The 21,383-nt window shown below is 42.6% G+C and overlaps 1 protein-coding gene across 2 annotated transcripts; it reads left to right on the top strand.

Moving 5' to 3' along the window:
• The first annotated feature begins 139 nt into the window (after positions 1-139).
• On the top strand, positions 140-16,494 carry CATSPER2 (cation channel sperm associated 2). 2 transcript variants are annotated; one of them, XM_065906782.1, is made up of 13 exons: positions 140-158; positions 838-984; positions 1,716-1,889; positions 2,482-2,550; positions 7,158-7,330; positions 7,836-7,991; positions 8,265-8,389; positions 9,777-9,955; positions 10,171-10,270; positions 10,591-10,647; positions 13,330-13,538; positions 13,909-14,076; positions 15,443-16,494. In XM_065906782.1, the coding sequence occupies exons 2-13, from the start codon at positions 840-842 to the stop codon at positions 15,472-15,474; spliced, it is 1,587 nt and encodes a 528-aa protein (XP_065762854.1). In that variant the 5' UTR covers positions 140-158; positions 838-839; the 3' UTR covers positions 15,475-16,494. The 2 variants fall into 2 exon arrangements, with proteins under 2 accessions (XP_065762854.1, XP_065762855.1); XM_065906783.1 differs by lacking the exon at positions 140-158 and having other exon boundaries at positions 849-1,054.
• Positions 16,495-21,383: the final 4,889 nt, after the last annotated feature.

The raw sequence follows: 21,383 nt of genomic DNA, 5'->3' as shown, positions 1-21,383 counted from the left end.
GTGTGGCAGCCGCCGATTGGCTGTGCGGCGCCTGCGTCGGGCGGGCGGGACCAGCTGGTAACCGCCGAGTGGCCGGAGCGCGGGGCGGGGCCGAGGCGGCGAGCGTCGGGGCGACCGGGGCTGCGAAGGGGGGCCCGGAGCGCTGGCTGCTGCTGGCGGTGGGTCCGGGGGCCAGCCGGAACCGGGACCGGGCGGGACCGCGCGGGAGCCGGGCGTGTGGCGCTGCGGAGCTGGGAGCCGACCCTGAGCTCGTCCCGCCTGCGGAGAGCCGACCTCAGGGGGCTCCAGAACCGGAGGCGGAGGAGTTGAAGTCAGGGCTGAGTGGGCGGAAGAGAGCCTGCGCTGAGATGAGGCCCAGGAGCGGGAATTGAGAGAAGGAGCTGGCGCCCGAGGGAGCGCGTTGGAGTGGTCACGCTTGGGATCGGACACATCTTCAAAATGTCAGGCTGTTGCCTTTTACCCAGTTCCTCGTGGAACTGGGTTTTTCTTTTCGGGGGCAGTCCCTGGGCCCTCCCTCTGTCCCACCTCACTGCATTACCTGACTCCTTCAGGTCCAGGTGGTGCTTGAATCCCTCTTTGTCCAACCCCGGGACTCCTACCTTTTGTGGCTGCTGCATTTAACTAGAAACGCTGTCACACGGGTGAAGGCGCCCGGCCGCCTAGTCAACTACGCAGATTCTTTAATGACTCCTGGCTCCTTTTGTTTCAAAAGGCCTTGAGTCTGAGTACAATGTATTTGTCTTCTTAAGCGCGAAGATCTTGGGAGAAAAGGAAGAGAATCTCCAAGTCTTGGTGCAACTCCAACAATGAAATGACACTCTTTTATTTTCTTAACAGACATGGCCACTTATCACCCATCAGGACACATGCAACTACCCCGGGCTGATGCCATTCGTTCCCGGCTTATTGATACTTTCTCTCTCATCGAGCATCTGCAAGGCTTGAGCCAAGCTGTGCCACGGCACACAATCCGAGAGATACTTGGTCAGCAGCCTGTTTCTTCACTAAGACGCGTTTAAGGCTCCCATCCACACCCGTCCCAGGTGGCACAGTGGTAAAGGATTCTGTCTGCCAATGCAGGAGATGCGGGTTTCATCCCTGGGTGGGGAAGATCTCCTGGAGGAGGAAATGGCAACCCTCTCCAGTATTCTTGCTTGGAAAATCCCATGGACAGAGGAACCCAGGGGGCTACAATCCATGGGGTCGCAAAGAGTGGGACACAGCTGAGTGACTGAACACACACACATGTAACCACACCCTCCAAAGAGTAGCAAGCAGAGAAAATTTTAAGGGTGGAAAATTCAGGGGAGATTGGTTTGGTTGCATCTTTAAAAAGTTACACCAAACTTGATAAAGACTTAATAAATAAAACTCTGAATCCAGGAGATAGAACTATGTCCCTTGTTTTCAGGCCTAGGATAGCTAGTAGTCCTGGCTGGCCTGGATATTTCTACCAAGGACACATAAAACTTTGAGGGTTGAACCTGTAACTTATCTTGGGAATGAACAGTATTGGTCATAAGCAATAGGTTAGCTCTTACTTCAAACTAGTATTAGGTTGTTGTGTGAAGGAACAGCAAGGTAAGCCCTTATACTCGGGGGCTGGGTTGGAGTCCATTACTTAAGTGTTCCTGCCCCCCCAACGCTACCTGCTCTTAATACTCCCAAAGATTTCTTTTTATATTTATCCACTGTCTCTTTTATTTTTGATGTAGATTCTTCCCGTCTGAAGAATCTTATGTTGGGAGATCAACACCAGCTTGTGCGCTTCTCCATAAAACCTCGTCATGTAGAACGGATTACACATGCCCAGAGGCTAATGAGCACCCTTCGAGTGCGATGCAGCAAGAGGCCACCTCTTTCCTTATGGGCTGGATGGGTCCTTGAGCGTATCCTTTCATGCCACTTTTTTTTTTAAAAAAGCTTTATTTGTTATTGGAGTATGGTCAGTTGACAGTGTTGTGATAGCAGACAGCAATGGGACTCAGCCATGCATATACATATATCCATTCTCTCCCAAGCTCCGCCCCCATCCCGGCTGCCACAAAACATTGAGCAGAGTTCCCTGTGCTATGCGGTAGGTCCCTGTTGGGTGTCCATTTTAAATATAACAGTGTGTACACGTCGATCCCAAACTCCCCCTTCCTCCTATTCTCCCCACCCTCAACAAGAGTTTTTTGTGGTTTTTTTTAATTTTTGGTTATACCCCATGGCATGTGGGACCTTAGTTCTCGGACCAGGGATTGAACCCAACCCCCTGCATTGGGAGGCAGAATCTTAACCACTGGACCACCAGGGAGGTTCCTCTTTCCACTCATTTTTATCCCATTTTACTCTCTCTTGCCTCATCATCTCCCTAAGGACTTATTTTTTTCCTTCCCAAACTCCATTTTATTCTCATTAGGGTTTTATTGCCCTAATTATATCACCTGCGTAAATTAGAAAGACCTTCATTCTGCATGTTTTCTTAAGAGAAAACAGGTCCTATCTTCAGAAACTTTATCATCTTCCTCATCTTTTTGAATACAATTGTGCTGATGGTTGAAATAGGTGAGAACTCACATTGAATGAAAGGATGGGAGTCATTTTCCTTCAAGTTGATCATTTTACACTTTTGAATGTTATTTGAATTGTGATAGTGACAATTATATTAAGTCTCCTGGATTTGTGCAACTGCTAAGGCCTAGAAACATTGGGAGGCCTCTCATAAGTAGTCTAAGTTAGTCCAGACACTTGGAGGTAGGGGTAGTAGACTCCTAAGGATTTGGAGATGGGAAAACCAGCTGTAGTTCTTGTGTTAGTTTAGTCTAATACAGGAATTCCCCTACATATGAACGAGTCATTCCAAGAGTATTCATAAGTCCAACAAAGTTAGTCAAGGTACCCAACTTATACCATCTGCTATATAGTGCTACCACACTGTAATAGGTTTATAATACTTTTCACACAAATAATATGTAAAGAAAAAACAAATAAGGTCTTCCCTGATGGCTCATGGTAAAGAATCCATCTGCCAAAGCGTGAGACACAGGTTCGATCCCTGATCCAGGAGGCTCCCACATGCCATGGAGCAACAATCCTGGGTGCCACAGCTATTGAGCCTGTGCTCTGGAGCCTGTGTACCCTAGAGCCTGTGCTTTGCAACAAGAGAAGCCGCCGCAGCAAGAAGCTGTACACCTCAACTAGAAAGCGTCCCTGTTCATCACAATTGGAGAAAGACCATGCAGCAACAAAGACCCAGCACAGCCAAAAATAAATTTAAAAAAATTTGAAAACTGAAAAAAATAAAATATTTTAAACCTCACAGTACAGTACCTTGAAAGGTACACTACAAGATTTGGCACACAGGAGTTGGCATCAAGTGAACAAGCAAGACGAGGTACTGACGAGGAGGGAGAGGAGGTGGGAAATGGTAGAGCTGAAGCATCATCGACAGTAGGAGATGGAGGGCAAGGTGCAGTTTCATTCACGCCTGATGTTGATGGCAGATGTTGAAAGGTTCTGGTTCCTTGCTGAATTCACTTCTATCTAGGCTCATGAAAGAAACGATCCAGTGATGTCTGGGTCATAGCTCTTTTTTTTTTTATCTTGTCCCAGATGACACGGGGGCACTGGATTGTGTTCTGAACGGCTGCTGCAACCTTTTGTGTACTGTTCTATGTTCGGGTTCTGTGCCTCAAAAGCTAATAGTATCTCAAAGAAAATCCCCTCGCCATTTCCTGCGTTGTGACTCTCTCTGGTTCTCCAGTTGCTTCTTTCTCTTGTCTCTCTTTGTTCCTTCCTCTGAACCTCCAATTTCTGGTGCCTCTTAGCAGTACCAGCTACATCACCGCTGTTTTACACTTGCTTCTGGACATCCTGGTGTTGAAATAAAGATACTGTACTCTATGTGGTACTGTACAGTAAAGTACACAAAAGCACAACCGCTTGTAGAGGATGCACACACATGACCGTGTACACCAGACACATGAGCTAACTTACGTGATTGGATGTGTGAACACACATTGACATCTTTGAAAGTTTGCAACTTGAAGGTTCGTGTGTAGGGGACATACTGTATTTTTTTTTTTAAATAATCTCCTAATAGAGATACTGAGTGCCTATCAGCGGGTGATCCAACATTTACACTTTTAGAAATAGATTTAGAAAGATTATTTAAGTACAAATAAGAAAGTTCACAATGTATGTAAAGGTACAACTAAGATGTTAGATGAGCCAGAAGAATGACTTAAAGAGTAAATGACTCTAAAACCTGTCATAAATTTTATGAAATGTATAAAAAGCAAAAGAATATTTGGAAAATCAATGAACTCATTTGATTATCATCTCAAACCACTCAGAAAGGATAGTAGAAGTACTCACTTCCTTGTTTCATCACTATTTGGGGGAAGTTTCCCACCTTAACAGTAGTCTTTTAATGCAGTCAGGTCAAAAGTATTTTAAAAAACAACAGTAATTGATATCATTGGCCAACTCCAGTATACTATATGCTTTAAACTCTTTTATTTCCTCCCCACTGTGGTGAGGATTTTACCCACATTTCCTGTTTCTTGTTAATCATGATAATTGGCAAGTGTTTACCTTGTAGGATTAGGGGTATAGACTTAAGCCTTAGAATAAAGTAAATATATGAGATTGCCTGGATCTAATGGGCAGTAAATATATGGAACTCCTTGGATCTCATGGGCAAACCAAAATAGAACAACACTAACCATTCTTTTTGATAAAACAGCTGAATATGAAATATGATTATTGTGCCAGAGGATGGGTGGACTACCTTTGTGGCAGCCACCTGGCAAGATCATTAGGTACCTTCTCATGGAAAGAACCCGCCTGCCAATGCAGGAGACATAAGAGATGAGGGTTTAGTCCCTGGGTTGGGAAGATCCCCTGGAGGAGGGCATGGCAACCCACTCCAATATTCTTGCCTGGAGAATCTCATGGACAGACAGAGGAGCCTGGCGGGCTATATTCCATAGGGTTGCAAAGAGTTGGATAGGACTGAAGCAACTTAGCATGCACACATGATAGAAAGGCAGGAGGGATTTGGCAGAGGGAAATAATTTGTGACAACAGAGTTTTTTTAATTAGACTAATTTGTGTGATAAACATGAAAACTTTGTTTAGATTTTTAAAAGCAGTTTTCCAGATCATAAATATTACTGCTAGAGATAGGGAGAAAAATAGTAATGTAAGTAACCGTTCTCTGAATCAAAGCTCCCCAATCTTTGTTGTCCTATGACTTTGTTTCCCAGGAAAACATATATAACTTTGAAAACCTCCTTAGTAATTATAATCATTTTATTTTACCATGTTTTTTTTCTGTGATATGGAGAAGTAAACTGAAGTAAAAATAATATTTTAGAGTAACGTTACTATTTTATTTTAGTGTTATATAATTTTAATAATAAAATGTGAGTAAATTTATACTTTTTCCATTTTATAAGTGATCATGCTTTTTTTAAAAGAAAGTATATGATTTGTCTAGAAATGAATTTTTATGTGGCATTATATATTGAGTCAACAAAGCTAGTGGAGGTGATGGAATTCCAATTGAGCTATTTAAGATCCTAAAAGATGATACTGTTAAAGTGATGCACTCAATATGTCCGCAAGTTTGGAAAACTCAGCAGTGGCCTCAGAGCTGGAAAAGGTCAATTTTTATTCAAATCCCAAAGAAGGGCAATGCCAAAGAATGTTAAACTACAGTAGATTTGCACTCATTTCATACGCTAGGAAAGTGATACTCAAAATCCTTCAAGCTAGGTTTCAGTAGTACATGAACCAAGAACTTCCAGATCTACAAGCTGGGTTTAGAAAAGGCAGAGGAATCAGAGATCAAATTGCCAACATTTGTTGGATCATAGAGAAAGCAAAGGAATTACAGAAAAACATCTGCTTCATTGACTACGCTAAAATCTTTGACTGTGTGGATCACAACAAACAGGTGCCTTCCTTACCTCTCTCCGTAGAAATCTGTGTGCCAGCCAAGAAGCAACAGTTAGAACCCAACAAGTGACTGGTTCCAAATTGGTAAAGGAATACAAGGCTGTATATTATCACTCTGATTATAAATCTATATGCAGAGTACATCATGCAAAATGCTGACCTGGATGAATCACAAACTGGAATCAAGACTTCTGGGAGAAATATCAACAACCTCAGATTTGTAAATGATGCTGCCACTCTAGTGGCAGATAGTGAACAAGAACTAGAGCTTCTTGATAAGGGTGAAAGAGAAGAGTGATGTGATCTTAATGTTTTTTTCCTACAGGATGATATACATCTATTAAGTGTATAGAAGAGGTGAAGAGGGTTGAAAGATGAGTTGAGGAATCAAAGTTAGCAAATAGATAGGTTCTACAGAGGGTTCAGTTTGGATTCAGTTTGCAGAATAAAATCAATTTTAGGCAAACTAGAAAGGGAAAGTTTTAAAACTAACAAAAGGACTTTCCTGGTGGTCCAGTGGTTAAGGCTCTGCCTTCCAGTACAGGGGACATAGGTTCAGTCCCTGGTCGGGAAACTAAGATCTCACATGCTGAGAGGCAGGTAAACTCACCTGCATGACTAAACCCACCCACGAACCACACCTAGAGAGAAACACCTGTGCTGGGAAGCCTGTGTGCTGCCCACGTGCCCCAATGAAGACTCAGCACAGCCAAATAAATAAAAATAACCAGGTAATTTCTTATTATAGCCTAATACATCCCATGAACTTGGTTTCTCGTGCCTAGATATGTTATAAAACACTTTCCTTGCCATGACCCTACATTTTCATTCTTTTTTGACGGCCCATTGCTGCTTTGTGAAGTTTGGTGTTCTGGTAACACCAAACAATGAACAGCAGGCAGCGTTGGCGGTAGTTAAGCAATTCCTTGGTGATTTTCTGACCCCAGAGTGAGAAGGCAGTAACTTGTAGCTGTCAACACATACTAGTACCAACAGGAGATGACTTGAAGCTATTTTTCATGTTCAATTAACTCTGTTTCCTAGGTTGAAGCAACAACAGTATTAAGGAGAGAAACTCCTTCATTTTCCAAAAGAAAAATGGCATAGCAGTGGGCAAAACTGTGGCTTTTTAGCAGTTGCTAATCATTCTCTATCATTCAACTTCCCCCTTCTTTAAGCTTTACTCATCCTTTGCTCTGTTCTCACAGAATTGCTCGAATCTGCAAATACCCGATTGGCGACACTGAAGCTGACTCTGGAGGTGGCAGCTTGGTTCATCTTGCTTGTTTTCATCTTGGAGATCCTTCTTATGTGGCTATCCAGCTTTTCCCTCTTCTGGAAGAATGCCTGGAACGTCTTTGACTTTGTGGTCACAGTATTGGTAAGGACAGATAGATATCCTGAAGATTAATTTACTGGACTGAGAAAGACAAGAAAAGATAATTACAGAAAGGAAGAAACTAATAGAAATGTAACTAACCTCCTTATTTTGGTTGTTTTTTCTCTAAAACTAAAAGTCAGGCATTGCAGGAATTGTTTTTAGAAGCAAGGAAGAATCTAATCACATTAACCTCGGCAGTAACTTCTATCAGGCACTTATTAAATGTCAGGAACTATCCTGTTTTACTTGCTTTTTTTTTTTTCATTTGAGCTCCACAGTAATCCAATGAGATAAGCACTGCATTTATCCCCTTTTTACATCTGAGCAAGTTGAAATGCAGAGTTTAAGTAATTTTTTATAGGGAAACTGAATAGGAAACAGTCCCCAGAAAATGCTGTTCAAAGGATGATGACCCAAGAACTATGAAAAAGAAGAGATAAAAAAGGGGCAGCTGTACTGGGTGCTTTGAGGGGTATACTTTACTCACAACCTGTGTTTCCTACAGTCCCTGATACCTGAGATTGTGGTGCTGGCAGGGGTAACAAGCCAACCTGTATGGCTCCAGTTGCTGAGGATCTGCCGGGTGCTAAGGTCTCTTAAACTCTTTGCACGATTCCATCAAGTTCAAGTCATCATTTTGGCCCTGGTCAGGGCCCTCAAGGTAATTTGACTATTGCAGCTCTATCAAGTGGGCAAAGTGGAAAAACATGGGGGTATAACATGAAACAGTCTGGGTGGGTGAAAGAAGGCAATAAGAGACCCTGTGAAATGTTGTCCACGAGAAGGGGCTGGGGACAAGCCACTGTTCAAGAGATGACTGGGCCGAGGCTAGAAGCGAGGGTCTGGTGGGGGATTTGCAGGGTGGGCCAGACTGGGCTGCAGGTGGCAATCAGCCTAGTCTGGCCCAGCTCTGACTCAAGGTCATGGCCCTCAGAGCATGACCTTCCTCCTGATGTTGCTGCTCATCTTCTTCTACATTTTTGCCGTGGCTGGTGTCTACTTCTTCGAGAATTACACCCGTTCACCTCGCCAGGACCTGGAGTATCATGAGTGCTTCTCGTAGGCAGGACCGGGTGGTGGGGGAAGCCTGGAGGGTGGGGGAGAGAATCTGGACATGAGACTGGGAAGCGAACCCAAAGTGCAGTAATACAAGTATAGTCTGTTGTAAGAAATGGGAATAGAACACTGGAGGGAGAGGGAAAGAGAAAGCAAAGAATAGTGAGTGGTATTAGCTCCAATTTTGAGAATAGGGCAGCTAATTCCTGGTTTGCTCTGGGTTTTGCAAATTCAGACTTACCCTCATCAACTATCTTTAAAAAGCAGTATACTCCAGTGGTTAAGCCCTGCTGTCTATGCTTCAGTTACCTCTTTTGAAAAATGGGATTAAAAGTAGCATAACTTCATGAGTATAGGGATAAATGATGTACTTTATTTAAGCACTTACACAGCATTTCACACATTGTTAGTGATCAATAAATGTTACCATGAGTCTCAAGCTTGGTCACTGGTTTTACTGCAATCTCTCAGTGTAGAAATTACACATGAACATACTTACACTCTTTCAAAAGTAAAATCCTAGTAATCTCTGTCTAGAGAACTCTGATTACTAGTAGAAAGTCTATTTGGATTTAGAGGAGACAAAAGTTATTTATGAATTGGAATCCAATCTTGTCAGCACTTCTCTATCTTAGACTAACAGGTGGTTTTGTAAGAGTATTGATTTAGGGAAGTCATAGAATTCATTCTATTCAGGCTCTGATGTTTTCAATAATTTGTATATGGAGGGATAGCAGGGAAAATTTAGATATCTTCTGAGATCTTTTGTGCTATATTCATCATCATTCATTATCTGGAATCACATGTTTATGCCACGTATCCATCCACTTACTCGGCTATCAATTCATGCAGCAAACCAAGTAGGCATGATGTTTGCTAAATTTGTGACTCTACTAGGTGAAGTCCATACTACACTGAAGGACAGTGTAGAATGAATGTGCAAAAATAATATGTAGCTGGTGATTCAATTTTTAAAAATTTATTTATTTTAATTGGAGGCTAATTACTTTACAATATCGTGGTGATTTTTGCCATACATTCACACGAATCAGCCATGGGTGTACATGTGTTCCCCATCCTGAACCCCACTCCCTGGTGATTCAGTTTTTAAACATTCAGTTAATACCTATGTATTGAGTACCTACTGTGCTCCAGGCACTGATGGAATACTGAGAAATATTCATAGATTATTCATAACAAGGGAAAAGCAAGTAAAACAATCTCAAACTGAAGATTAGGTAAAAAAAAAAAAAAAAACGAGTATGGAAGAAAAGGAGCCAAAGTCAGAGCAAAACTGCAAAGAAGTGCTCTTATGTTGCTGTGGGAGTATGAATGATAGTGTTTCGTGGAGAATTAGCTCCCTCTGTACTCACATCTCCTTTTCCTTTAGGGACCTACTGAATTCTGTAGTAACCGTGTTCATTCTCTTCACCCTGGATCACTGGTATGCACTGCTTCAGGACACCTGGAAGGTGCCTGAGGTCAGTCGTGCCTTCAGCAGCATCTACGTCATCCTCTGGTTGTTACTTGGTTCCATTATCTTTCGAAATATCATAGTAGCCATGATGGGTAAGCATAGAGGAGGTGAAACTTGGTGGGAGGGGGTGGTTGGGAAGAAGTTAGAGTGAAAGCTAGGCTTGCTGGATTACAGAGGGAGGAGAATCTGATGTAACAGGAACGTGTGGGCCCTGGAATGGATATTTCACTTGGTTTCTCCCCACCCAAGCGGTCTCCCCCCGTCTAGTCACCGCCGCCTTCCGACTCCTAATGGCCCTTTGGGGCAGTTACTAACTTCCAGAACATCAGGAATGAGCTGAACGAGGAGATGACACACCTGGAGGTCCAGTACAAAGCCGACATATTCAAGCGGCAGATCATCCAGAGGTCTGCTGCCCTGTTTTCATACACACCTTCAGTTCTCGAGGGTTTCCTGATCTCACCCCCTATTTCTACTCCTTGGCCTTCATCCCATTTCCCGCTGTGTGACAGATTTGCCTGAGTTAGAATTCCCCAGCTCTAAAATACTGCCTGATTCTTTATCCACTTTCAGGGCTTTCCCACTCTTTTTCACTCCTATACTACAACTTGTTCTCCTCACTCAGTTTTCTTCACTTAATGATCAGAATTTTTCTTTTTCCTTACTACCCTCCTGCTTCAGTGTAACTCTCTTCACTGTTTTGCTTTTTTTTTTTTTTTCTTTTCAGGAGACAAAACCTAATCCCTGAGGCACAGAGGTCAAGCATTAGCAAACTGGATGCCAGGTTAGGAGTGAAGTGGGATGCACACCTGTGAAAGAGGTAGAAAACCAAAGGTGAAGATTGGCTTTGAGAGAGGGTTCTGTTCCTTCAATAACTACTTATTGTATCAGGTTGAACGGTGGCCTCCAAGAAGATATGTCCATGTCTTAACCCCCGGAACCTGTGAACATGACCTTATTTGGAAAAAGGGTCTTTGCAGATGCAAATAAATTAAGGATCTTGAGATGTGATCATCCTGGATTATCCAGGTGGGCCATAAGTCCAGTGACAAGGAGCCTCATAAGATATGGGAGAGAAGACATAGACACAGAATAGGAGAAGTTGTCAAGACAGAGACAGAGATTGGAGTGATGCAACCATAAGCCAAAGGAAGTCAGTGGATGCCAGGCAACTACCAGAAGCTAGAAGAAGCAAGGAAACTTCTGTCCTTGAGCTTCCAAAGGGAGGATGGCCCTGTTGACATGTTGATTTCAGATTTCCAGCTTCCAGAATTGTGAGAAAATAAATTTCTGTTGTTTTAGATTACCAAGTTTGTGGTAATTTGTTATCACAACCATAGGAAACTAGTAAAAGTACCTTCCATGAAACACTTGCTATTCAAAGCCTTGAATATTCAGCAGTAGACAAGAGAGCAGAAAGAAAAAGAAGAAATGCATCAACTAATAATTATTGAATACTTATTAGTTGCTTGGAACATATCAGTGAACAAAATAGACAATAATGCCTGTTCTCATGGAACTTATATAAAATAGTAGGAGGAAAGAGACAATAAACAATGAACATATTAAAAAGAAAGTTAATATGTTAAAATATGATAAACATTTAATATAAAAAGTATATACGTGTATAACTGAGTCACTGCTGTTGAGCAGAAATTAACCCAACATTGCAAATCAACTATACTTCAGTTAAAAAAATTAAAAAATATGATAAGCATTATGAAAAAGTAAAATGTAGAACAGGTTAAGGGGGATTGGAGTATAGGGTGGGGATTTATTGTGGGTTTTAATTTTAAACAGATAGAGTGACCTTATTGAGAAGGTAACATTTGAGCAAAGACTTGGAGGACGTGAGGGCATTACTACGTGGATATCTATGGGAGGAGTGTTATTGGCAGAGGGAACAGCTAGTACAAAGGTCCTAAACAAGAAGCATGCCTGGTGGTGGTTGAGAAATGGCAAGGACACTATTGTGACTGAAGCAGAGTGAGCAGGGGGGAGAGTGATAGGAGATGAGGTCAGAAAGACAATGGGGACCTGATCCTGTAGGGTTGGGGGGACCACTGTAAGGACTTAGGCTTTGATTTGGGGTGAAAAGGGGAACATAGCAGAGTAACGACATGTAATGACTTATGTTTAAGAAGGATTAGTCTGGTGACTTCCCTGGTGGTCCAGTGGTTAGGAATATACCTTGCAGTGCAGAGGATGCAGGTTTGATACCTGCTCTGGGAAGTAAGATCCCACATGTGTTGGGGCAACTAAGTTCACACACTGCAACTCAGACCCAGTGCAGCCAAATAAATATTTTCAAAAGAGAGAAGGATTAGTCTGGTTGCTCTGTTGAGGATAGACTGTAAGAAGAACAAGAAGAGAAGTGTAGAGATGAGTTAGGCTATGCTGCTATCCAAGCAAGAGATGATGGTTCAGGCCAGAGTGGCACCAATACTAATGAGAAAAGATATAGATATATATATATATATAGATATATATATATATTTGTTTTTTTTTAAAGATATATTTTGAAGGTAGAATCAACAGGATTTCTTGGTGGGTTGGATGTAGGTTATGAGAGAAGAATTAAGGATGAGAGTTCTGACCTGAGCAGGAAGGGTCAGTTAGCTGAGATGGGGAAGACTGTGAATGGAAGATTGGTGGGAAAAGAGTTTAGTTTTTATTGGATTTAAGATGTCCATTAGACATTCAAGCTTTCTACATAAGTAAAAGTTATATATTCAAGTCTGGTTTAAGGAGTGAGATCTGGACAAGGGGCTTAAATTTGCATCTGAAGTGAAAGTGTTAGTCACTCAGTCGTGTCTGATGTGACCCCATGGACTGTAGCCTGCCAGGCTCCTCTGTCCATGGAATTCTCCAGGTGAGGATACTGGAGTGGGTAGCCATTCTCTTCTCCAGGGGATCTTTCAGATCCAGGGATCAAACACAGGTCTCCTGCATTGCATGTCGATTCTTTACCATCTGAGCCACCAGGGATCTAGGAGTCATTTAAATTCAGGAGATGAGATCCCCAAAGGAGCAACTGTAAATGGAGAAGACATAAAGACCTGAGCCCACGGTCCCTCTGATAATGAGATGGCATCGAGGGGGCAGGGGCCATAGTTGTGGTGTAATAGACCTAGGGCCAAGGGCTGTGGGTGGGGCTAAAACTCTGAAAAATAAGGTGGAGTGTGGAATGTGAAAGCCTGGGTAAGATTGAGCACAGAAATTATGCAATGAAGGGCACTAATAGAAGTGTATCCCATTGGTTAATTTAGGTCAGATATGCTTAAGCTTAGATCTTGGCAGTTTTTTAGGAGTGAGGTAGAAATTCAGAGGCTGAGATGCCACAACAGAGATGCCTCATTGCTTTTAAGTTCTACTTTTAGGCCAGGGCCAGGACTAGAATAGTGATAGAACTAGTTATATTGTGTAGATGTATTTGAAGCAATGAAATTTCCCTTTTCACTTACAGAGATGCCAGTCAACGAGGGAGAGCTTCAGACTTAACAGAAGCTTCTAAACAAGAGTCTAAACAGAGTGGCACTAGAAAGGGTTCAGAAGCATCTAAGTCAATAACAAAGTCCTTGTCCAAAAGGGGAAAGTCTGCATCTTCCTTCTCTTCCTCCTCTTCATCTTACTCCTGCTCGTCTATTTCTAGCTCCAGATATTATGACCCTATCGGTAAGCAGAAGGTTTCTTCCAGTTGAATTCAGACCCCTCTTTTCCATGAGACATCCCAAAATCTTAATAAGAGTCCTCCCACTGTGTGTTATTTCCCCATTTTCTCCACCAGTCCGATGTTCTGGCCTTGATTACTTTCTTCACACCTCTTCATTTCCTCTGTGATTCTGCTGCAGTTTTTAAAAATATGGTGTGGCTTTCTTTGTTTACTGTAAAAGTGGTTTCTTGGTGCTACACATTTTTTTCCTTCTCTCCTTCCCACATCCTCTTTCATCCCTGCTTTCTCCACCTCTACCCCCATAGAATTTATCAGCTTTTATCCAACTTCCATGAATCTCAATATATTTTTAAGAAGCATTCCTCCCTCCAGGTCAGCTGGACTGGGAGACTCACGTGCATCAGAATCTGCCTGGGCTAATGGACATGGATCAGGATGAACGTGTTGTCTGGCCTAGAGATTCACTCTTCCGGTATTTTGAGTTGCTAGAAGAGCTTCAGTATAACCTGGAGGAGCGTAAGCGGTTACAAGAGTTTGCAGGTATGCCATGGATGCTAGGAGTTAAGTTCATCAGAACAGCATATATAACTGGGAAGATAGAGCATGTTCACTCTTGTGGCATCTCGGCCTCTGAATTTCTACCTCACACCTAAAAAAGGCAAATTCAGCATTTGGCATATCACTTTCTGGGCATATGTCCTGATTTCTTCTAACCTAGTGAAGCCCTGGCAACTCTGCTTCTCTGTTGTTATTGTTTAGTCACTAAGTCGTATCTGACTCTTTGCGACCCCATGGACCATAGCCCGCCAGCCTCCTCTGTCCATGGGATTCCCCAGGCAAGAATACCGGAGTGGATTGCCATTCCCTTCTCCAGGGGATCTTCCCCACCCAAGGGTCAAACCCGCGTCTCTTGTGCCTCCTGCATTGGCAGGCAGGTTCTTTACCACTGTGCCACGTGGGAGTCTCCCTGGTAGGGGACACAAATCTTGTGATGTCTGAGAGCTGATTTCCCAAGAGAAAAGTATCCAGTTCCAGCTATTGGGAATTAGGATAGTAAGGTGGGCTTTTGCTGTGTTTGGGCAGCCCACCTCCTTTTGTAATGCGTGTTTCCTCTCTTTGAAGGTCGCCTTTCAGACCCAGGCAGTAAGGGCCTCAGGCTCAAGTTTGATAGCTGTGAGGACTGGATAGTTGGCAGAAAGCTCTCAAGAGCCCACTGTCCTCAAGAGATTTATGAATTCTCTCCCTTTCTGTCCTTTCTAGAGTCGGCCGATACAGAGACAATATGTGATTGAGATAGCAGAGTTTGATTTAAGCTGAGAACTACCTGCTCAAAATTATCTTTCCTTATTTCTCACTTGAGATTTCACTACCTGGAGAGGAATTTGGATCAATGAATTTTTCCTCTAAAAATACAAAAACTAGATGAGTTAGGGACATTTTTATACTTTTACAGTTTAATATGGATTAGTGTTACCCTCCTAATACCTGGCTAAAATCAACGCAAAGTGAAAATATCAATGGGGGAAGAGGAATGTGTCCCCCAGAGGTGGGCACAGGAGAGCAATAAGAGGAGTTTGTAACATTGAAACATGGAATTGAGAGCAGGATGTCAGACAGGTTTGCCTACTTCAGAATGGTGCATTTTTCCAGTTGTCCTGGCCTTGCCTCCCCATGTGTTCTGCGGAGAACAGGGTAAAAGAGAGGTAAAGGTAGCAAGGTGGTTTCTTTAAATACTGGTTAATTCATCTGTGGCCAAGAGGACAGACTCATACAGCTTAATTTAGAGTAAAGATTAGTAAAGATGAGTAGGAACCTAAAACCCAGAGAAGCAGGATCTTCACCAAACATTTGTATGTTCTGAATATTCTCAGGTGTCCAGCCTCACCGTCTATTTGTTTCTTTACAGTGCAGGCACTGATGAACTTTGAAGACAAGTAAAGCTGACAGTGGATGGCTTCACTATTTTTGGCCAACATAAATGAAGGAAATAGCTGGAAATGTAGAATTCAAAGTCTAATAAATCCTGTTGATAACTGTGCAGTGATCTGTCTCGGAGACAGAGGGGATGCTAAAACGATAATAAGATCAGGTGAAAGTTGGTTCAGATGCCGCTGGGGGCCCCAGTCATTGGCTTTCTACCCTTTCCACAGCTCCTGAGTCTCACTCTTCCCTTGGCATTGTCACTATAGCCCCCATCATTTCTGATGCATCTACTTCCTGCTAGAATCCTAATTTACCTCACTAGTGGGTACAGGTCCCTGGGGGTTGGGGGTGAGGATACCCCAGAAGCTGTGAGTGTAACTAATCGAAAACTCTTGTTGCCGTTGCTTTGGCCACCTGATTCAAAGAGCCAACTCACTGGAAAAAGACTCTGATGCTGGGAAAGACTGAAGGCAAAAGAAGGGGGTGACAGAGGATGAAATGGTTAGATAGCATCACTGACTCAAGGGACATGAATTTGAGCAAACTGGGAGATAGTGGGCAGGGAAGCCCGGTGCTGCAGTCCATGGGGTCAAAAAGAGTTGGACGTGACATAGCGACTCAACAGCAACAACAGTCGTTCCCATTGCTACTCTAAGAACATTGCTTCTCCTGTGCACCGTCAACTTTACTCAAAGTTTTAATCAAAGTGTTTTCACCTGTTTCTGGGCCAAAACTGAGTCCCTTTTTTCCATTGCTATTTCTGAGGGCATTGAGTCCACTCTGTAGGGGGCAGGGCAAATCAGTATGTCCCACAGATTTTTAGTGTTAGAACGGACCTCAGAGTTAATCTGTCTCCCATCAAAGTAGCAAGACTTTACAGAACATCACTGAAAGGGGGTTATCCAATGTTTGATGTTTCTAGTTACTGGTAACATTATCTAGACAGGATCCTGTTGAATGACTCAAATCTTTAGAAATTTTTGTTATTAAAAATTCTATTACTTGTTGAGTGTTAACATGTATGGACATATATATGTATGAGGAATATTTGAAACACTAAATTGTATACTCTAAAATGGTAAATTTTATATGAATTAAATCTCAATTTTTAAAATAAAGTAAGGAAAGATGATCTAAAACTAAGAACTAACATTATGTTTCAAGGAAAAGCACTTTAGAAATTTCCCATAAAGCATGGAACAAAACGCAAATGTTTGAAAAATGAACGTCAGTATTATATTTAAAATCTTGTACTAATGGACTTCCCTGGTGGCTCAGTGGTAAAGAATCCACCTGCCAATGCAGAACGCACGGGTTCAGTCCTTGAAGTGGGATGATCCCACTTGCCACAGAGCAGCTAAGCCCATGAACCACAACCATTGACCCTGTGTTCTGCTACAAGAGAAGTCACCACAATGAGAAGCCTGTGCACCTCAACTAGAGAGTGGCCCCCACTCACCACAACTAGAGAAAAGCCCAAGCAGCAATGAACAGCCAGCACAACCGAAAATAAATCAATAAAATTATAAACTCGTATAAGAAATATGGCATCAATATTTGGAGCGAAGAACTACAGATACAATTTTAGATGCCCTTGTAGACCTAGCAACCTCAAAGGAATCAACCAGAATTAGAGATAACAAAAGATTTCCATTTAATTAGCGCAAATAGAAGAAAAGTGGACTGGAGTCAGAAGCCTGGGAAACAGGAACGTTTGAAGGATAGGAGGAGAAAGAGGAGCCAGAAAGAAGTCTGAGAGGAAAAAAAAAAAGTTTGAGAGGGAGACTTCTCTGGTGGTCCAGTGGCTAAGACTCTGCACTCCCAATGCAGGGAGCCCGGGTTTGGGCTCTGGTCAGGGAACTAGATCCCACATGCCACAACTAAGAGATTCCACATGCTGCAGCTAAGGCCTGGTTCAGCCAAATAAATAAATATATATACATACACACTTATATATACAAGGGGTTAAAAGAATGAGGCAGCAAGCACAGGCCATTCATTTAAGAAGGTTAGATATAAAAAGGGGAAGGGGAATCAGTCATCATATAGCCATAATGTGCTTTTGAAATTTTAATGTGTGTATGTAACACTTGATTCAATAGGCCCCGAGGATGGGACCTGAGATTCTGTACTTTCTAACATGTCAACAAGGGAAGCCAATTCTGCTGGTTCTCAGACCCTACTCAGAAAAACTACTCAAAGACGCTCCTCACGGAGTTCCCTGGCAGTTCAGTGGTCAGGACTCCGCACGCTCACTGCCGAGGGCCCAGGTTCAATCCCCGGGTGGGGAACTAAGATCCTACATTCCACAAGCACCACAGGCACGACCAAAACATTTTTTTTCTGACGAAATAAAAATATTTCAGGGCCTAAGGATCAAGCCCCACTGGCAATGAGTCCATTACTCCTCCAGCTTCCTTTTTTATCCTTTCTCTGACCTAGTATCCCTGCTAAGAGTGAGTAAAGATCTCTCAGTTGTGTTGGACTCTTTGCGACCCCATGGACAATATAGTCCATGAAATTCTCCAGGCCAGAATACTGGAGTGGGTAGCCTTTCCCTTCTCCAGGGGATCTTCCTAACCCAGGGATCAAACTCAGGTCTCCCACATTGCAGGTGGATTCTTTACCAGCTGAGCTATCAGGGAAGCCCGTCTATAGCCCATCTATAACTATCCTTGAGTCAAGGAAGAGATTCAAACTCTATGCCAGGTAACTATGATGGTTCCTCAAGAGCATTTTGGAAGAGACGTTAGGATTTAGATACTGTTGTGATGTAATTAAAATTTTTTTGCATATGGTTTGTAATAAGCTTTAATTTTGGACCGTAGTTTCCCCATTTGATCTCCAAACATCTTCAAATATCAGTGGATGGATACATAACTTTGGTTATGTGTTTTTATTTTACCTATGGTGTTTTTATCTTAAACTTTATTTTGTATTGGAGTTATAGCTGATGAGTAATGTTGTTACACTTTCGGGTGGACAGCATAGGGGCTCAGCCATACATATACATGTATCCATTCTCCCCCAAACTCCCCTTCCCTCCTGTATGATGTTTTTCTGTAAGGTGTTTCTGTTTAAAGACACCTTACTTAATTATAATATGTTGTTGGTTCAGTAGCATTGGCCTCTTTCAACAGTACTATAACTCATACTTGAATAATGTTTATCATACACACATTTTCTCGTAAGGTGCATTGCAGACTTCTGTGCATTAGGAGCATGAAGCTGGGAGACCATTTTAAACAGTGAAATTACTAACAAAAAGCACAAAAAATACTAAAATTGTGGCACTAGATAGATGGTGACAAGGACACGTATTTACAGTGTGAGAAGAAGGTAAAGTATTGCCTTGTTTCCCCTCCAAGTGCCAACCAGCGGCCCTGCCTAGCTCCCGAGATCAGAAGAGACGAAGCACGTTCAGGTTAGTATGGGCACGGAGGAGTACTGCCTTGTTTGACCTCAGCTAGGGATGTGCACATCAAGCGACTCAGATTTTTCACCACTCTGCTCATGTCTGTGAATGATTGTGAGATTGCCATGGATACTGATTCTGGGGTCACAAATAAATTTTAGTAAGCAGAGGAATCCGCAAAGACAGCGTTCGCAAATAAGAATTGACTAAATGCTGCGTGATAAATCGGGGCTAATTGGCCTTATGATACTGCTGTCTCAACGTGTGGTTTCCAGGTTACCTCAACAGCCTCACTCACTCACTCTTAAGCTCTTTGGTCATTTACTATCCATTAGCCAAGACTAATCACCTGACTCCACCTAACTGCAAGAGATCTGGGGGTTGCTTGGGTCCTTAGTGAGCCGTATATATCTATATCTCAGTTATAAAAGGCAAACTGGAAAGGGAGGAAAATGGGACTTCCCTGCAGTCCAGTGGCTAAGACGCCGAGCTTCCACTGGAGCGGGCACAGGCTCAGTCCTGGATCGGTCGGGGAACTAAGATCCCAAATGCTTTACAAAGAGAAGCCTGTGTTCTAATCAGAAAGCGCCCTTGGTTGGTTTGGGGAATTGGGGATGTTTCAGATCTCTCAACTCCCTTGGCTTCTCCCAAGTATCTCCATTCCAGTTGCCAGATCACAGAGCATAGTAATCACCCCACTAATCTAACCCACTTCACTTAAGCAAAGCACATGATTAATTTCCTGCTCCGAACCCCTGTCCCTTCAGTTTGTTGGTTCCGGATTGCTCTTACCATTTGCTTATCCATGGATTGGAACTTGTCTTGCTTTTGTTGAACTTTTCCCAGACTATAAGCAGTAACTTGCTTATATTGAATAAGGCTGATATATTTGCTATAAACCCTAAGCACTTCACCCTCAGTTGGCACATAGTCTGAATCCTTGGCAGCAACAGGACTGATTAATCTGCTCCACCATCTGGTGGACTGCCAAGCATTTCCCATTCTGGTTTGAGGAAGTCCTCATTGTTCCCTTCTCTGCTTGACTCAGCTAGTTCCACACTTATTCTAAAGGTCTTTCACTCCAAGACACTACCTCTTGGTAACAACTTCTGTATTAATTACAACTCTTTAGCTTCAAATAAAAGAATCATATTGAGCTAGACTAATAATAATAGTCACATTTAGTGAATGTTTATTCTGTACAGTGCCTAGCACATGATAGGTAGTTATTATTATTTTTTTAATGAATTCCAGGCACTGTGCTGAATACTTTAAATGCCTTACCAAATTTAATACTCATGACAACTCTATACTAGTATTTCTCATTTTGGCAGAAAAGAACACTGTGACACTGAGAAGTTTAGAAACTGCCCAGGACACAATGCCAGTATATGTGGGAGCCAAGATGTGAATCCAGTCAAGTCATATTTTGCTACCTTATCAGCAAAAGGGAGAATTTATTTTAAGAGGGTTGTTACAGAATGAAGGGCAGAAATTTAAGTGGATTGCAGGATGGGTTGGAACCAGGAATAGAAAACTGTTGGGAACCCAGGCATATTCTTCCTCTGATTCTCCTCTCTGTTTTTCAGACTAGATGTGGTAACTTTGATGAGCAAAGAGAAAATACTGGCAAAGTGACGCAATAGATCGTTTCACTGGTCTAACTTTTTGACTCACTTTGGAAAATCCCAGCACCGCCCTCACCTCCTTTGATTGCCGTGGGCCAAGTTATTCCATTTCTTTGGGCTTCCATGTCCTCATCCATAAAATGAGAAGTTTTTACCAGAGGATTTCTCAAGTCTTAGAACAGAATTTTGGACTCTATGGGAGAAGGCGAGGGTGGGAAGTTTAGAGAGAACAGCATCGAAACATGTATATTATCTAGGGTGAAACAGATCACCAGCCCAGGCTGGATGCATGAGACAAGTGCTCGGGCCTGGTGCACTGGGAAGACGCAGAGGAATCGGGTGGAGAGGGAGGTGGGAGGGGGGATCGGGATGGGGAATACATGTAAATCCATGGCTGATTCATGTCAATGTATGACAAAAACCACTACAATATTGTAAAGTAATTAGCCTCCAACTAATAAAAATAAATAAAAAAAAAAAGTCTATGATCTTAAGTGAAACTTCTAGGACAGAGGTGCAGTAATAATGGATTTGAACATAAGGGTTTGGGCGATAGAATAAAGAAGAGTTCTAAGGAAAGAAGAAGAGAATATGGTTTGAGTGAAGCCTTGGTGTTGAATTACTCTTTAGAGCTGGTGTCAAGTGAAGGCCTTGGGGATATATAAACGGCGGGCAGACAAGCCTTTTCACCCTGACCAGATCAGAGAGATGGATCTCTCTGATCTAAGAGCAGTGTCCCTTTCTCCCTCTCTCTGTGTGCATACACCTGTGTGTGTGAGGAGTAGCCCCCTTGCGTAGTAATTTAACCTGGTTTCTTTCTTTCTTTTCTCACCTCAGAATTTTCTAAGGGCTTTCACCTGGGCCATAGGAAGAAGGCCAGA

The sequence above is a fragment of the Muntiacus reevesi genome, chromosome 15, assembly GCF_963930625.1.
Source record: "Muntiacus reevesi chromosome 15, mMunRee1.1, whole genome shotgun sequence".
Lineage (NCBI taxonomy): Eukaryota > Metazoa > Chordata > Mammalia > Artiodactyla > Cervidae > Muntiacus > Muntiacus reevesi.
The sequence above is the reverse complement of the archived record's forward strand: the minus strand, read 5'-3'. Positions and strand labels throughout refer to the sequence as shown.

Coding starts and splice junctions, on each gene's coding strand:
- CATSPER2 (XM_065906782.1), top strand. CDS start 840: ATGGCCACTTATCACCCATCAGGACACATGCAACTACCCCGGGCTGAT. Junction 1,890..2,481: donor GGCTGGATGGGTCCTTGAGC/GTATCCTTTCAT, acceptor AAGAGAAAACAG/GTCCTATCTTCAGAAACTTT. Junction 8,390..9,776: donor GAGTATCATGAGTGCTTCTC/GTAGGCAGGACC, acceptor CTTTTCCTTTAG/GGACCTACTGAATTCTGTAG.